We start from the raw sequence: 18,177 nt of genomic DNA, 5'->3' as shown, positions 1-18,177 counted from the left end.
GGGTGGTATGGACAAGTTGGGCCAAAGGGCCTGTTTCCATTCTGTAAACCTCTAAGAGAGAAGTTAAAACATGAGTAATTAACTGGAAAAAAGAATATCTACACCAAGGAAAAGAAACTTTTCCCAGATTAAATGGAAGAGAAATTTAGCAAAAAGAAGTGGATCAATGGAAATGGTTGGATGCAAATCAAGTACATTTTGATAAAGGAAAAGCTAATGTCTCGAAGATTGGGTTTTTATGGGTGAATGGTGAAATTAGCTGAAATTAAATATTAAAAATAGGGTAAAAAAATTAGCACATTGGGCAAATTGTTCTTTTTTTAAATCAAGGGAAAATATAAAGAGTATAGGAAACCTGTGAAAGAGACACTAGAAGGAAAAATGAACACAGCAGTAAGCCTTTTTAAGTCACATTAGTAGTCATAGAACATCAAACCAAATACAGTAATAACAAATAAGGAGGCGAGCCTGCCTTGGGAGTTAGGGAATGGAAATATTCTGCCTCAGTTTCCATAGAGGAAGTGGATATTAGAATCGTAATGCCACCAGAGGTAGTGTAGGACAGTTATTAATCAAGAAATGGTTATAAAGAAGTTTCTCAAACTTAAGGCAGACAACTATCTGACAACCTGAGAGAAAGTAAGGAAAAAATGGCAAGACCAAGATTAGTGCAGAAAAATGGAAAAAAAGCTGAAAAGTTTGCTGCAGACGTATTATCTGCCTGAATAGGGAAAAGAAAATGAAGAAGAGGGAAACCAGAGATGTACCAGGAAAAGAGATATCATGTTCCAAAATACTTTGGAAAGAAAATCTGCACCCAGGGACTGGAGTGTGGTAAACATGACACTTGTTTTCAGAAATAGAGGCAGGAATAAGCAAGGAAATTATAGGTCAGTTAGTATCATTTCAGTTTCCAAATGGGGTGAAATTACAGAAACCTGAGCTATATCAGACATTGTGAATGCTTAAAAGGAAAGTCATGCTCAACCAACCTAAAATGATTCGTTGGTGATATAATAGTGAGGGTAGATAAAGGACATTCAGTGGATATGTTCAGAAGGCATTTGGCAAATAAGCATATAAGAGATTTTTGGCAAAGATATTTGCACTCAGAATTAAAAAGACATACATTTAACATCGATGGATAATTAAAGAGAAAGAAGTAGAGAGTGGGGGAATAGGAAATTTTCCAGAATGGGATCATATGAGTAGTCCTCAATACGGGTCCCTATTGGGACTGTCTTTATTTGCTATTTAACTTCATACAAACACACAAATTAGGAGGAGTAGGCCACCCAACCCATGGATACTGCTCCAACATTTAATAAGATCATGGCTGATCCAATTGTAACTTCAACTTCACATTGCCACCTACCCCCTATTCCTCTTACTTTTTCTACCTAATTTATATTCAAAATTATTGTCACTTTTTTTCTGTTTCCCATTCTAAATTCCTATTTATGTAAGTGTTTACATAAACTTGTTACACTGTAGTTGCACTCTCCTGCCAGTGGTGGTACTGTAGTACCTTAATTTTACATTTTCTAGCTCAACCTGTACTGCAGAGAAATCCCTTTTCACCAACAAACTCATCTATTTTTTGCCTTCTAAACCTGACCACCTGAAGACTATACAGGGCCTTTACTCTCTGTTCTCCACAATGGAAGGTAGGTTTGTGTATATATTAATAATTTGGATTTAGGAATTGATGGTAAAATATTGCAATATGTTGCTGATACTGAATAGGTTATTACAGCTAAGGCTGAAAATTGTTTTCAACATTCAGGAAGGCAGACAGGAGGCAAATACAATTCAATGTAGGAACATGTAAAGTCCTATATTTTGGAAATAATAATGAAAGAAAATACATCTTACATTTTTAAATGGAGCTGAGCAGGAAACGAACCCCTAATGCAGGATGCTAGGTTAGCAGTGCAAGGAGATAAGGCCACAAAAAAGGCAAACAATTACTCTAGCTTTGTATCTAGTGCCATAGAAAACAACAGCAAGAATGTAAGTTTGAACTTCTAGAGGACCTTAATGAGGCTACCTATATTTCCGAGAACCTCACTGTGGGGAGGATGCAATGGGAAATTTGCAGCGTACATTTCCAAGGTTACCTGGATGAGGGATTATACTTAGGAAAAGCAATTTGTGGAGTTGCTATGTTTACATCAAATCTGAGAAAGTTAAGAGATGGCTTAAAAGAGGATTTCAATATAATGAGGATTTTTGGTAGAGGTAGATTTTTCTATTGTGCTAAGAAAGATGGTTAAAAAAGCACAGATTTTAAGAATCACAAAAAGCATTAATGTTAAAGTTAGAAAAAAAAGACTTCACGCTAAAATAATAAGGACTGCAGTATTATCTGCCAAAAGGCATTATTATCATCATGGTCCATATTTTCTTAAAGGAATTTGATAATTCCTTGGAAAGGCTGATATGAAGGAATATGGGAAGTGGACAGGAGAGTGACGTTTCAAAGTATGGATAAGATATCCAGGGTCTGATTTATGTCTAAATGCATTGTCCCTGCTCTGTGTGGTGTTGTAATTTAGTGAGGATTGTGATAAGTTACTGGCAGTCATATGCTTTGGGCTCCATGCCCACCAGAATCTGGATTGATTATTTTGAGCTTATTTTGATACAGACCCAAAGTGAACAAAGGTGACTTTTATCTTGCCAATCTGCTCAGATTTGAGCTAAAGTCCCAGGGATGAAAGAACAGCGACTAAGCCACTGCATTTTCCAATTCCACCAATTGTACTGTAAGAGTCCGCAGGAAATTGTTTGATGCAGTGATGCAAATGCCTTGTAATGTCACATCACATGCATGACATTGGGACTAATGTGACACGCTGCTCTCCGCCTCTTTCACCAGCCACCCCTCCCCCCCCCCACCAAAAGACATTAAAAAATGACCTAACATTTGGTTTTTATGCGGACAGTGTTTTCTTGATGACAAAGAATCAATTGGTGGGCAGGGGTCAAATAAAAAACGTCCACCAGCCATGCCCAGAAGTTGTTTAGTTGTTTCCAATCACCTTCCTCGCATACTATCATTCTCCTTAAAAAATGACCCCCCGCCACCTCTGCCTAATTTTGTGTTTGGAGTTCGGCATTAAGCCAGTCTGGCTCCGTTCCGTTATTAATGTGCAATTCGCTAACTTGCCCTGTATTGGTCCCCAGTCGATTATAAACTCATTCAAGGATGAGAACACCATGAAAACACAGTGGTAAACAGCAAAGCAATCCGATTTAAACGGTCTTACTCGTTTCTGGATATGGGATTAATTCTAAACATTGATTGGGACAGTTAAATGCTTATTTTCATTTCTGCATTGACATGAGGCATTTCCCTCGATGTTTGTGTTCCTCACTCTGATGGAATTGTTTTTGCTATATTACGTATAATTCTAATTTACAGACAGGGATACCGACAACATTAAGCAGATCCAAGTAATGTCAATGTAATGTCACTATTTGGTGACGGTACATTGATGAAGGTCATTTGCTTTGATCTTGTCTCAGGACCGAGCGATTCACACCGGTTCAGCACAGGAGCTCTAAGCATGTAGTGGTGGTAACCTGGATGACAGATCCCATTGGTCAGCTGGGAAATTTGCAAAGATGGGTGTTATTTTAAATCCACCGGATTCAAGGTCAGTGTGCTTGACAATCTCTGTCCGCACTTCGCATCAAACCAGCGGGTTCATTCCTCACATCAAGGAAAGGAGACGGTACCCTGTGCTGGGCTGTCTGTACTTCAGTGTTTATGTGTCGGTTTGTTGACTGTAAACATCCGTTTCCTTTCCTTACTGCAGCGATTTCAGCAAAATCAGACGCGGTGCCAGGTCCCACCTGCTGGAGTCTGGAGGAACCACGCACTGTTCCTGAAACCCCCATCCCGTCTGTATGTATATATCTGTAAGTGTGTATATATGTATATGTAATATATAGACACATTATATCTCATATATTCTGGAGGGTACAGGAAAATAACATGATCTGTTTTTGCTGTAAATTAAGGGAATTGTCACTTTCAAATAACGAAGAAAGGACATTCCAATGGGCACCTTGGATGCTGATTTGACCAGGGCAAGGGGGAGGAGGGAGGACTCGGGAATGTATACAATCCAACATGGAGCATGCAAACCTACTGAGAATGACTTGAGATCTCGCACCATGTAGAAATGGTCTGTTCACTGCTATTTAGGGTTTAAAATGCAGAGTGCTGTTTTTCTGCCTCCCCCCTCCCACCCCTTAATAAATCCTCAATCCAGCACAGCATTGCGATTTCATTTACATCTAGGGTACTCGGATATTGAGAGGAATTACATGCGATGGCCCCCACACAATAACGACGATAATACGAGTTAATAGCGACACACATCTTGTCCCTAGATAAGTACATGGGCCTATCAAGAAACTGAAAGGGGTGCTTCAGGGCCCGGAGAGGTTTGAGAAAAGGAAGAAGCTCTAGTATTAATCTATGTTTGGTTGGAATGTCCAATATTCCTGTCCATCTATCAGTCTTTAAGTAATCTACAAATCAATAGCTATCATTTTCTGGGGGCAATGATAATAATGTATCACGGCATCTAGCCAGCAATATAGAAGAGGAAAACATTTTTAAGACTTGACACGCATTGCAGGCGCTTTGCAGAATGTATAAACCTTAACAATTTGATATGAAATGTGCCATACTTTCCAGGAATAGAGGTATATATTTACACTTAGAGATATTTTGTTTGTATTGATGTAACCTCTTTACAGTAACATTATTCCTATTCCTCTTGCCGTTTCCAATCTCAGCCTTTTTTTTAAAATCAAAGGTCGAAACATACTCAGTGCCTGGAGTTACTGGCTCCCCCCGGTAAGGCAACCCAGGGCTCCTTTAAGGACAGAACTGGGATCTGAGGTGAAAGCGGCAACTCTGGATTCCGCTGCAGTCTGCACCCGGGGTATACGCCGGCGGAATATCAATGAGGCCCCAGTTTGAACGAACCCCTGCTGTGCGCTGTCTCAGTAGCTTTGATCAGAAGCACCACTTCTCTGAAATGAAGCTGGGTTCCGCTTACATACTCTATGCAATTCCCAGAAAACCCTCCAAGTGATTCACCAGTGTGACTGGTATTTCCAATTACTGATGTCGCTGTAAATAATATGTTCTCAGGAAAGAACTCACAAACAGCCCCTCGGTCGTTTTGTGAAGAGGGGCTTTGCGCTCAGCTGAGCCACTATTTCCCCCTCCCTCCCCCCAGCCCCCCTTCCCAGAATGTGCGGGGCGACCTCACATTTATTTCTATTTAGGCAGTTTTGCTACAACCACCAGCCGGTTTGCTAAATCCTTTTCAATGTGCAATCTTCTTATCTCCGGTCGCAGATATTACGCTGTCTTCCCGGAATTCTGGTAATGAATACACATCCCCAGGTACCCCGGGTCTAGCTTGCAACATTAATTCCTCCTCTCTACCTCTGAATTGACTGTGTTTTGCAATCAGGCTCCTATCCACGTTCATTCAATGGAGACATGCCTTTTTTGTATTCAAGTGGATGTCTTTCTACAATTGTTCCTCGGTTTATTTGACTAATCAGTTCTTTATTTCCATGTGCATAGCTTTTGAATGTTCCGGTGCTGGTGTGAAGATGGTTGGCATCGAATTTTTTTTAAAAAAATGAAACAATGTAATTATTTCCTTACCCGTGCATATTTAGAGGAATAAGGGTCTTCAAAGAGAGCCCAAATGCGGCGTTGCCATTTCCTCCACCAGCCAGCTTTGGCTCCAGTTTCTGGGGAGCAGTCTCCCAGGGCCAGGCGCTTGGTATCCAGTTCATCCTCCGAGTCTGCGACCCCGTCCCCGGCGCCCCCTGCCTCCCCGTCGCCGCTGTTGATGTCGGGGGACTCGAAGCTGTCCAAAGCCTCCTCGGCGTCCCGGTGCTGCCGGTAGGTCATCCAGCAGCAAGGCTCCACATCCGTCTCATCGATGCCCCAGAAGGCGATCTCCTCCTCGTACAGGGGTCCGCACACATCGGCCGGGCAGTGCAGCTTGCCCGTGCGGTAGTAGTTGAGGATGTGGGCGAAGACCCCCGGGTGCCGGTCGAAGAAGAACTCGTCTGCCTTGGGGTCGTAGTCGAAGTTGGCGAAGGCGCCGGGTTCGGTGAGCCATGCCAGCCGGGTGCCGGGCAGGGTCTTCAGGGTGCTCCGGTACGTTTCGTGCCTAGTCCCTCCCACGTTGATCACGATGCGATCGTTGTCGTCGCCCTTGCCCATCTCCTCGATCAGACATGTCGCGGAGGGAGGGCGCTTTCCTGGGGTGCTGCCGCGGGAGGTGGCCACATGGACGGAGCTGATCATTCAGCACCACGGACAGCGGCCAGGCATCTGCCTCCCTCCCCCTGGCCCGCTCTCAGCTCCCTGCAACCCGGCAACCTGCCCAGCAACCAGCCCGGCAACTAGCCCAGCAACCAGCCCAGCGACCTGCCCGGCAACCAGCCCAGCGACCTGCCCGGCAACCAGCCCAGCGACCTGCCCGGCAACCAGCCCAGCGACCTGCCCGGCAACCAGCCCAGCGACCTGCCCGGCAACCTGCCCAGCAACAGCACACACAGCCTTCACTGATGCAGCCCTCTCCGCCTTGCACCTACATTGTTATCATCCCTTCTTCTGTTGGAGCTGGAGGCCGGCGGTGCTGGAAAGAGGCAAAGCCGAGAGAAAGGAAAAGGCAGCAGCAGCGACGGCAGCAGCAGCGACTGGAAGGAGGAACTCTCTCTCCCCCCCCCTTCCCCTCCCCCCTCCCCGCCAGCCAGACTGCGCAGCCGCGAATTCACCTTCCTTCCCCCCCCCCCCCCCCCAGTTCCTCAAAACACCATCCAGAGCCCCAGAGCCTCTGGCAGCTGCCAGCACTAACACACACACACATACACATACACACATACATACATTTCTTCATAGCTAAAGAACCATAAAGCTACCCACAAACAGGATATTCACATTACTGTTACCTGCCACAAGGCCAAGCCAGGATGTTTCTGAGGCCACTGTTGTTCTCATTTCATTATAGGAGGGCAGCAAATACGATGGGGAGTCTGGAGTGTTTTTTTAATTCTCATTTGTCCCTTGGATGTGGCCATCACTAATTGCCCTTGAAACACCTTCTTGAACTTTTGCAGTCCACATTGTGATATGTGCTCCCACTGTTTGACTACGAGTTCCAGAAATGTGACTGAACGGTGCTGAATGGTGTGTGATTTGGAGGGGATCTTGCAGGTGATGGTGGTTTTCCTAGATGTGTCTACTACCCCAGTCTTTCCAGGTGGTAGAGGCTGTGGGTTTGGGAGTGCAACTGAAGAAGCCTTGGCAAGTTTCTGTACTGCATCTTGTAGATGGTAAATACTGCTGCCACTGTGCACCAGTGGTGGAGGAGTGAATGCACATACGCAGAGATAGACACAAGACACAAATACAGCAGAGACCCACAAATACAGGCATACTCACACAAGCATTTGGACATACACAAATAGATACCCATTGACTCACAGGTACATAGACACACGCAAAGATACATGTCTACATGCACATACATATCACACACATGCAGCTCTTGCGCTTTCAGTTTATTAAAGTTAAATCTGTCAAAAGGGGCAGTTTTTCAAAGGCTTCCTGTGCCTGCCAACATTTACTTCTTCTACAGAGACCTTTGTATCAATCACACAGATTCCATACTTCAGAGGTCATTACAGTTAATGTTATGGGTATATCAATATCAGTGTCACACAAAACAGGATTAATAAATATCCGGGAATGAATTAAAAGGCAGTATCTAGGGGGTTCAGATGATGTGATAACTCAAAAAGAAAAGTCATTATAGTTTCTGAATGTCATCTGAAATATAAGCTGAATTTTAGTGCCTTTGACATTTGGCTGAGATGTGTTATTTTATATCATACACGATGCACAAGTGCTTTTCTTTATGAAGAGCAGTTGCTGCCTAACTGTATGTCTTGTGTTGGGTGTACTTATGTGTGCCTTGCTTTATGAATTCAATTCACATTCTTCTTTGTCTGTGTTTTTACGATGTGAGTATGTTCCTTCTTGTATTTCTATTTCCCTTGGAAATTAAATGAACGGTGCAAAATCACTTCTTTATTGGTAAAATGAGCCGCACAGTTTGATGGATCATTTGTTTTTCATTCTGTGGTTTCTTATGCTGTATGTATAGACTGTAAATTTTTTTGGTGCATGTTACTTGTAATGTTTATTGTTCTAAACATCATTGCAGAGTTACTTAGGGAAGCAAATGCAGCTTAATTATCTCCAATTGCTTTATCAATGACTTTTCCTCTGTTCTAAGGTCAAGTTAGTCTATCGCTGATGATTCCACGGTGTTTAGTTCCATTTATACTTTCTTTGATAATCAGGCAGTCCCTGCTAGCCTACAGGCTACAAGATGAAGACATATAAAATCACCAGCTCCAAGGCACTCCTCCCTGATGAGCCCAATGCATTCTACACTCGTGTTGAGGAAAAGGTCAGTGAGAGCATGCCCTCCACCCTGGAAGCCCTGGATGAACCTGTATCTGGGGTCACCATTGCAGATGTCAGAGCAGCTTTCTTGAAGGTCAACCCATGGTAAGCAAGTGGCCCAGATGGGTACCCGGACGTGCACTCAGATCCTGTGCGGATCAGCTGGCAGGAGTATTCACAGACATCTTCAATCTCTCTTTACAACGATCTAAGGTCCCTATCTGCTTCAAGAAGACAACCATCATCCCGGTACTGAAGAAAAATCAAGCAGCATGCCTTAATGACCATTGGCCGGTGGCTCTGACATCAATCATTATGAAGTGCTTTGTAAGGTTAGTCATGGCACCAATCAATTCCAGCCTGCTGGACTACGTGGATCCACTACAGTTTGTCTACCGCTGCTCAGGTCCACAGCAGATACCATATCCCTGACCCAGCACTCATCCCTGGAATAATAAGGACACTTATGTCAGACTCATATTTATTGACTACAGCTCAGTCTTCAACACTATTATTCCCACAAAAATCATCTCCAAACTCAGTGGCCTGGACCTCGGCACTTCCATCTGCAACTGAATCCTGAACCTCCTAACTCACATACCATAATCAGTAAGGATAGGCAATAACACCTCTTCCATGATCATTCTCAACAGCAGTTCCCTCCAATTCCATTTTCAAGTTTGCTGACAACACCACCATAGTGGATCAGATCTCCAACAATGACGAGACAGAGTACAGGAATAATCTGATGAACTGGTGTGGCAACAATAATCTCTCCCTCAATGTCAACAAAAAGGAGATTGTCATTGACTTCAGGAATTGTAAAGGAGAACATGTCCATGTCTACATCAATGGGGACGAAGTAGAAAGGGTTGAGAGCTTCAGTTTTTAGGTGTCCAGATCACCAACAACCTGTCCTAGTTCCCCCATGCTGACACTATAGTTAAGAAAGTCCAGCAACACCTCTACTTACACAGAAGATTAATGAAATTTTACTATGACTGTCACCAACTTTTACAGATGCACCATAAAAAGCATTTTTTCTGGTTGTAAGATAGCTTGATATGGCTCCTGCTCTGTCCAAGACTGCAAGGAACTACAAAAGGTCATAAATGCAGCCCAATCCATCACGCAAACCAGCCTCCCATCCATTGACTCTGTCTACATTTCCCGCCGCCTTGGCAAAGCAGCCAGCATAATTAAGGACCCTACACACCCTGGACATTCCCTTTTCCACATTTTTCATTTGGGAAAAAGATACAAAAGTTTGAGGTCATGTACCAACCAACTAAAGAATAGCTTCTCCCCTGCTACTGTCAGACTTTTGAATGGACTTACCTTGCATTAAGTTGATCTTTCTCTACATCCTAGCTATGACTGTAACACTACATCCTGCACTGTTTCATTTCCTTCTCTATGAACGGTATGCTTTGTCTGTACAGCATGCAAGAAACAATACTTTTCACTGTATGTTAATACATGTGATAATAATAAATCAAATCAAATCAAAACATTAGGATCCAGATAAATCCAGACTTGAGAAATACAAATTGTAAGTAAATTACTATTATCAAACAAGAGAAATCCCAACTCTTTCTACTTAACCTTCAGTGTCACCATCAAGTCCACTATTTTCAACATCTTGGAATTTACCATTGAGCAAAAGCTGAACTGGTCCAGTGATCTCAACGTTTTGGCTGTATTCTCTGTGATGAATGCCTTGCATAATGACCCCTGGATTCCTATCCACCATCTACAAGGCTTAGTTCAGGAAGATCCACTACCATCTACTTAGAGCAATTAAGAATGAGCAATAAATACAGAATTTTCAGTGTCACTCACATTATGAGAACAACAGAAAGAAATCTTGTGCACAATCACTGTTGGTGTGTGCACTGCATTGTGTTTATGTGAGATCTTCTGTGTAGCATGCTATGCTGTTTTATATGTGTCTCATATGCGGTCTGATGTTTTTTGTGCCATGTAGTGCATGCATCATTGTGCATATCCCTTAGGTTGAATAGATAATTTGTGTCTGTTACCATACATTGATTTATGTCTTATATATTGCTTTTTTTAAAAATATGTGGCATGTGTGGAAAGTGTTTGCCCGTGTTTTTGTGTCTTGCGTATTGTGCACTATTGTTGTGAGTTGCCTGCTATTTTTTATTCATTCACGGGATGTGGGCATCACGGGTTTGACCAGAATTTATTGCCCATCCCTAATTGCCCTTCATTTCAAAGTATTTGAAAGTCAACCATATTGCTATGGGTTCGGAGTCATGTGTTGTCCATAACAGTTAAGGATGGGAGATTTCTTTCCCTAAAGAACATTAGTGAATCAGATGGGTTTTTATGACAATTGATAATGGTTTCATGGTCACCAGTAGACTTTTAATTCCAGATTTTGTTTTATTGAATTCAAATTTCACAATCAAACCCGGCTCTCCAGAGCATTACCTTGGGATTACTGGTGCAGTGACAATACCACTATGCCATCAGCTCCCATTTGCATTGTGTAATTCATTGCAAGTTGACAACATACAAAGAAGTTGCATTTATATTGCAGATTCTATTTCCTCATTGCAAAGTGTTTCACAGCCAATGACATAATTCTAAAGTACTGTCCTATTAAGGCAAAGCTATGTGCTTGTATTAAAATCTTCTGCATTATGTTTCATTGCTAAACCGACAGCATCTGCACTGGCTTGGCTACATTCATTGGCTATATACCCAAAGACCTTCTTAATGGTGAATTGGCCACTGGGCACAACCTCCTGGGTGTTCATATCTCCACTACAAGGAATCCTGCAGGCAACATAGTAAGATGGTGGATATTGACACTAATGACTGGGAGACAGTCATTTTTGACCATAACAGTCATTTTTGACCATTGACTATCACAATGAAAAGCATTGTCTTTCAAGATGGAGGCTGGCACAAATTATAATTATTTTTCAAATTATGGATTATGTGCTGTTGTCTGTATTCTGTGGGTTACATGTGCTGTTTAATTTTCAGCATTGAATTTTGTAAGTTATTTGTTATGGTCCATTATATATTGTATCTGTAATGGCATTTGTGTATGTCTGAGTATGTGTCTGTGTCTGCACGTTTGTATGTACAGGTGGCTCAGTTATGTATTGTACATCATACAAGTGTGTGTTATATATATGTCCTCTATGCTTTTTTCCAACTTCAACATTGTGACCAAACCAGTGTGCATTTGATTTACTTTGTTCTATTGTTTGTTGTATATGGTGTGTCACTTATTACATGAAATATGTGGATATTGAGGAAAGGATTAAATACACAAGAGTAAATCATTCAATCTGTTTTTGGCTCAGTTTCTTTTCACTATATCTGATGAAATGGTGTGGTCACCATTGATTGTTTTGTGGTGGTTTCTTGCAGGGTTAGGGCTTGTTCATGGAATAGGGACTAGTTAAAACTCTAGAGATGCTGATCAGCCTTTTTTGACTTGAATGCTTATGGAGTGTTAACCTGAATGTGATTGTTTTGATATTCATGAGAGGAGTAGCAAGAGGGAATAGGGTTGATGAGTACAGATTTGAGAGACAGAAATATGTTCAAGGAAGTTCCACAAACTTTAAATAAGGTAAATGACCAATTGAGGGATTAATGTTGGCCAAGAAACTGGGAAAATATCCTGTCCTTTTAATAATTTCATGGGATTGTCTACATCTACCTGAACAAATAAACAATAACCCAAAAGCACCCCTTAGTACTGCACTATCAATCTAAATAATGCTGATCAAGTCTTGGAGTGGGATTAATTGGTGCTCCCAACTGTAGTCCCAATTGCCATTAACTAATTTAGCAATGGAAATTAACTCAAGAATATATATTTTTAACCAGTTTGCTATGTTTATCCTAATGCGTCCTTGGAAGGCCTCCAAAAAAGGTGGGTTAGTATGAATAGAGTTAGAGGTCACTTGTGGATCTTTTATGCCTGAATGACCAATTGCCCTTATGGGAAAATATAACAGATTGTTTGCATTAAATGACAGATTCAAAGTCCTTCAGATTCATGGAGCAATTTGACAGCAATCATTCAGTGGCTCACGAATGACCCAAGAGAAAAATCTGTTCTGCTTTACAAACTGATCCTGACACCAAGGTTGATCACATCCTTAAATGATCACAGCTATGAATATTTCACTAGCTAAGTCAAACATTATAACACATCCCAATCACCTAAAATCCATACACTCATATTTTCCAGTTAATATATCTAAACTCATTTGCGGTTTCTGTCTATTCTAATGACTAGTCAGCATTCCTTCAAACTCCTGGTATCTAAGTGTGTCATTGGAAGTCATTCACTGTTGGTTGCACCCAGCTCTACTTTTAATCAGAATATGCTGTCAGAGGCATAGCAAAATAGGATATTCTTACTGCTAATTTCAGTCACATGTCTGAGAAAGGGCACTGACCCTAACAATGACTGAATGGGGAAATGACACTGAAAATGAAGGTCAAGTGCTGTGGGGATGATTAAAGCTGGTATTCTGATTTATTAAGCTGTTGTATTTAGATTGAATTTGATCTGTGTTAACTTGGAATATTCAATGTTATGTTGTAATAATCATGAGTGGGATGGAGCCCTAATCTTTACAATGATGGGACCAGGAAAGAGCACTGATTTATAATAGGGCTGGGAAGGATGCATGTCGACACAAGGTAGGGAAGGATTACTGATGACGATGGTGATGAGACTTTCTACTGATGGGTTTGTGAAAACTTGCTAATATTGATGAGAATGGGGATATTACAGATGAAGATGGAAAATAAAGTAAGCTCAGTCATTGAATTGAAAAAGAGGACTGATAACATTGTAATGATGCTAGGAGCTGGTCTATGGCTACTGGGAGAGCTTACTAACTACAGTTGGAATGGAATTGGCATATGCCACACTAATATATATAAAGATGCAGGAATGACCAACATTATGCAGGTGGAATGAAAGGAATACTGATATTTATCATGATGGGGTTGGGAAGGATCACTGATGCTGTTGATGACGGTGCTGGCAGGGTATAATATCATTGATGGTAATGGGGATGAGATAAACCCTGGCAATAAATGCCAGGATCAGAATGATTATTATGTTGGTAATAGGGAAGGTTAATTGAGAATAATGGCGATGATTATGAGAGACATTATTCATATTGCTAATAATGAAACAAGAACGAATGTATACAAATGTGAGACATATATGAGCATTATCATCTGTAAGTTCTCCTCTGAGGCATACATCCTGATGTTTAAATGTATCTTCATTCCTTCATCATCGCTGAGTCAAAATCCTAACAACTCTACCTTCACCACATGGACAGCAACAGTTCAAGAAATTGGCTCACTAGCACCTTTTCGAGGGCATTTTGGGATGAGTAATAAATGCCTGCGTTAACATCCCATGAATGAATAGTAAATATGCTTAGTAATTTATTCCACATTGTTCTGGCAAAATGCTGCACCATCGTTCATAGGAAAATAGGAATAGGAATAAGTCATTCAGTTCCTTGAAGCTGAGCTGCCATTCCATCAGGTTATGTTTGATGTTTGGTTTATTCCATCTGCCCAAATTAGTTCTGTAATTGCTAATATCCTTGCCTAACAAAAATCACTGGCTTCAATTTTTCATTTTTTAATTGACCTAGACTCAACTGATTTTGTGGGGTGGAGAGTTCCAAATCCCCACTGCTCTTTATGTGAAGAGGTAGAGGTGTTTTCTGACCTTGACAATGAACAGCCCGGGTCTAACTTAAAGTTCCCTCAGCACAGGAAATGTTTTTTCTCTATCTACTCTATCAAACCTTTATGTAGCTTAAACAGTTAAATAAGGGCATCAATAATCTTTACTCAAGGGAATACAAAGTGTTTGCAACTTGTTCTTATTATTTACTCCTTTTAGCCTCTGCATCATTTTGGCACCCCTCCAAGGCCAATGTATCCTAAAGGTGGTGCTGACCAATTCTTAGCCCAGTGCGAGAAAATTGCTCCAATGGATTGATTGGGCTAGACACCCACCTGTTGGGCTTCAAGCCTCAATTACATCACACTGTCAAGCTGTAGACATTTGATGAATGACCCCAGACAGCTTGCTGTACTGTCTCCAATGTAAGTATAAGCTTCCTAAACCACAGAGGCCAAAATTGCACACAGTTCTCCAGGCATGGCCACACGAAAGCCCTGTACAATTATAACGAGACTGCCTTATTTCTTTACTCTAATCCCCTTACAATGAAAGCCAACTTGACATTTGCCTTCCTAATTTGTCACTGCACCTGAATGCTAACTTGTGTTTCTTATATGAGTATACCCAAGTCCCTCTCAGCACCAACATTTACAAGTTAGATACCTTTTTGAAAAGATTCTGCCTTGTTTTTCTATCAAAGTGAATGACCCTCACATTTCCCCATATAATACTTTCTTGCCCACTCACTTAGCCTGTCTATATCTCTTTGCAGTCTCTTTGTGTCCTCCTCACAGCTTACATTTCCATCTGGTTTTGTTTTATCATCAAACTCAGATACTTTACTCTTTGTCTCTTCGTCTAAGTCATTAATATAGATTGTAAATAGCTGAGGCCTTAACATTGATCCTTGTGGCATTCCACTAGTCACAACCTGTCAATTTGAAAATTTCTCATGCTTCCTGTCCATTAATCAATCCTTTATTCATGCTAATGTAAGAAGGAGACTAATAAATATGAAATATGGATTATTACAACAATTTATTAGGGCAGACAAAATCATGCTTTATTAAGGGATCCTAAGGGTTAGAAGATTAAAATCAAACAATCAATGGGGACAAGTAACTTCCTGCAGAGACTTTTTCGGGGGGGTTTTGAAAATTATATAGTGCAGTATTAAAGAGGTTAAATAAAGTATCACCCAGCTAATGTGTTGATGTGGTAAAAAACAGACACTGCTAGCTGAATGGGTATGTGGCTAAGGAGTACCAGTAAACATTCAGGGTCCATATCAGTAGCTTGCTGAATTAGCAGATAAAGCTAGCAGTGCAAGGGCAAAGCCTGGTAGCAACAAGCACTAGGGAAGAAATTACAAGGAACCAAAGAGAGATAAGAAAGACAGATAGTTTTTGGGATAGTAGACACCCTGCCTTATGAACATCCACAAATTGTTTAATGAAAAACCTAAAACCAGGCAATGTTGGAATATATATAATGCCTTGCCTACACAATTTACAATGTATAAATATTGTATGGTTTTTCAGATAAGAAACAGTCAGCCTCAGAGGACCCTTCTCTGATATCGTGCTCTCCCAACATGTTGGCTAATTAACAATTGTTCTGTATTGGGTTTCCTGAGAAAATTTTGTATAATAATCTACTCCACAACAAACATATTATCCCCAACTCCAAGATTTCTTACCTTGCACAATAACCTTTTGTGCGGCATCTTATCAAAATCCAAATATACTACTTCTACTGATTTCCCTTTATCTACCCCACTAGCTGCTGCACGATTTCCCATTCATAAAACCATATTAATTTTGTCTTATCATGCTATGACTTTTGAAAATTTTAGGACTTCCTTGGTAAGAGATTCTAGCAATTTTCAGGCGAATTGGCCTACAGCTACCTATTTTCCCCTTCCCACCTTTGTTGAATAGCTGTTATGCTTGCTAACTTCAAATCTATTGGCACCATTCTAAAGTCTAGGTAATTTTGGAAAATCATAACTAGCCTATCCACTAACTCTGCTGCTACCTCTTTTAGAATCCTAGGATCTAGGCTATTAAGTCTTGGGGATTTATCGGATTTTAGTTCCTTAAGTTTTTGCAGTATTTTTCTCTGCTGATATTAATTATCCAAACTGTTCACTCTTCTTAGTGCTATGAAAGGGAAATAAGGATCTTCTCTGATTCCACAAAGACCAAACAAGACTGAGATTTCCTTTTTTAAAACCAGTTTATTTAGGGAAATGCGAGGGAACTCACATACCCATTCAAGATGGAGAACAAGTACCCTAAAAAACTACAATAACACCATTTTATGCTGATATACAAATAGCAATACATTTAATTTTCACCAATCAAGTTACACAGTAATGCTCTGTTATCTCTACCCAATTATGTCTATTCACGTATACAACACTAGATAACTTTATTACATTCCACGTGAGTACATATAATTATAATATCCAATTACTTCAAGGGCATGTAGGTATAATATGTTAACCCTTTCCTACTCTAATAACACATGACTACTTGCAGTTAGTCCAGCCTCCTCCTTTGTTCATTACTTTGTTTCTACTTTTTCATTTAACCCCTTCACACTAAGTTATTTTTGGTGTAACTATATGAAGTTGGGTACAAAGTGAAGTGATGAGCTCCTTGTGGAGTGGGCATTCTTTGTCATCAAGCACCCAACCTCTGGTTCAGTGTGGTGACTAAAACATTCTGGGAATTGCTGTCCAGTGCAGTATGAAAACACTGACATGATTCTCTGTGCAAGGTCGCTGACAAAGTCACTGGTAGCCTTTGCTTTTCTGGTCCATCAACCTGTTAATATGTGATGCCTAGGGAACCACTGTTGTGAAGCCAATGATTCTATGCACCATTGGGATTCCTGCTGCCCTGGCAAACCCACTTTCCCACTCTCACTATTTCCCTGTTGTTAGTGAGAATACTATGAAGTTCTTTCTTCTGGCTTAAAGGGTCTATTATTTCCCCAGTTTTGTGAAGTATGGCAAACTATGAAATGTTGATAGTGTCACATGTTCCTATCTGGAAGGATCCACTTATGTAGAAATTGAGAGCCATGGTGATCCTGGTGGCCACTGGCACTGCCATCCTTATCTTGCTCTGTGGCTGCTGGCCCATTTCCAAGAGGCGGTGTAGTTCAATGAGCACCTCCTTGGTGAATGGTAACTGCCTCAGACATTCTTTTGGCTAAAGCAATACCTCCTGCAGATCCCAGGCAAGTACAATTTCTACTGCTAGCCCTTTTCCCCTTGCCTCTGTGTACATCTTCTGTACATTAGGGATTGTGCTGCATTTTCCTGTATTGCAGGACAAGAGGGACTGCAACTATAGCCCCCATTAGTGATAAGCTGCTTTGTACTGTCAGACCTTCAAAATCTTCTGAAGTTCTTAGAAAAATACAACACATTCATTCACTGTGACAGAAAAAGAAAGTCAAAAGAACCTGGCCTGAAAGTTGCATTGCAACACCTTTAAATATCATTAGTCCTTCATGAAGCTAAATCCATGTTCAGTACATAACACTGGGAATTAACAAGACGTCTGAGGTCCTAAAATATCAGGATGGACGTCAAAGCAATATTGGACGCTGAGTGACATGACCATCTGCCCACTCTGCATATTTCCAATGCACATACTGCACACACACAATATTGCCCTGTCCAGCATGGTAATCATCGCATGCCATGCCAGAAGTTTAGCTTCTACTCTTGAGTTTTAGGGTTTCCATAACGGTGACACCAGTGGAACTGAAATTTGCAGCCAGAATAATTTTGAACTTTGGCCAAATTTCAACACTACAGGGACCATGGAAGTCTGAATCTCAATCTCTTCAGAAGCAGCATCAATGATTCCCACCCTCTCACCACCACATTCCCATGATAGCCTGGATTAGT

General features: G+C 41.1%; 1 protein-coding gene across 2 annotated transcripts in view; it reads right to left on the bottom strand.

Annotated features, from left to right (window-relative positions):
• The window catches only part of LOC145343901 (voltage-gated potassium channel KCNC1-like), a 96,084-nt gene extending 89,561 nt beyond the window's left edge, over positions 1–6,523 (bottom strand). For both annotated transcript variants that reach the window (XM_080190401.1, XM_080190402.1), the window contains exon 1: positions 5,705–6,523. In XM_080190401.1, coding sequence (XP_080046527.1) covers positions 5,705–6,358 — 654 coding nt within the window. In that variant the 5' untranslated portion in view covers positions 6,359–6,523. The remainder of the gene's footprint in view (positions 1–5,704) is intronic.
• Positions 6,524–18,177: the final 11,654 nt, after the last annotated feature.

The sequence above is a fragment of the Carcharhinus amblyrhynchos genome, chromosome 6 (assembly GCF_965287045.1).
Source record: "Carcharhinus amblyrhynchos chromosome 6, sCarAmb.v2.hapA, whole genome shotgun sequence".
Taxonomy (NCBI): Eukaryota; Metazoa; Chordata; class Chondrichthyes; order Carcharhiniformes; family Carcharhinidae; genus Carcharhinus; species Carcharhinus amblyrhynchos.
The sequence above is the reverse complement of the archived record's forward strand: the minus strand, read 5'-3'. Positions and strand labels throughout refer to the sequence as shown.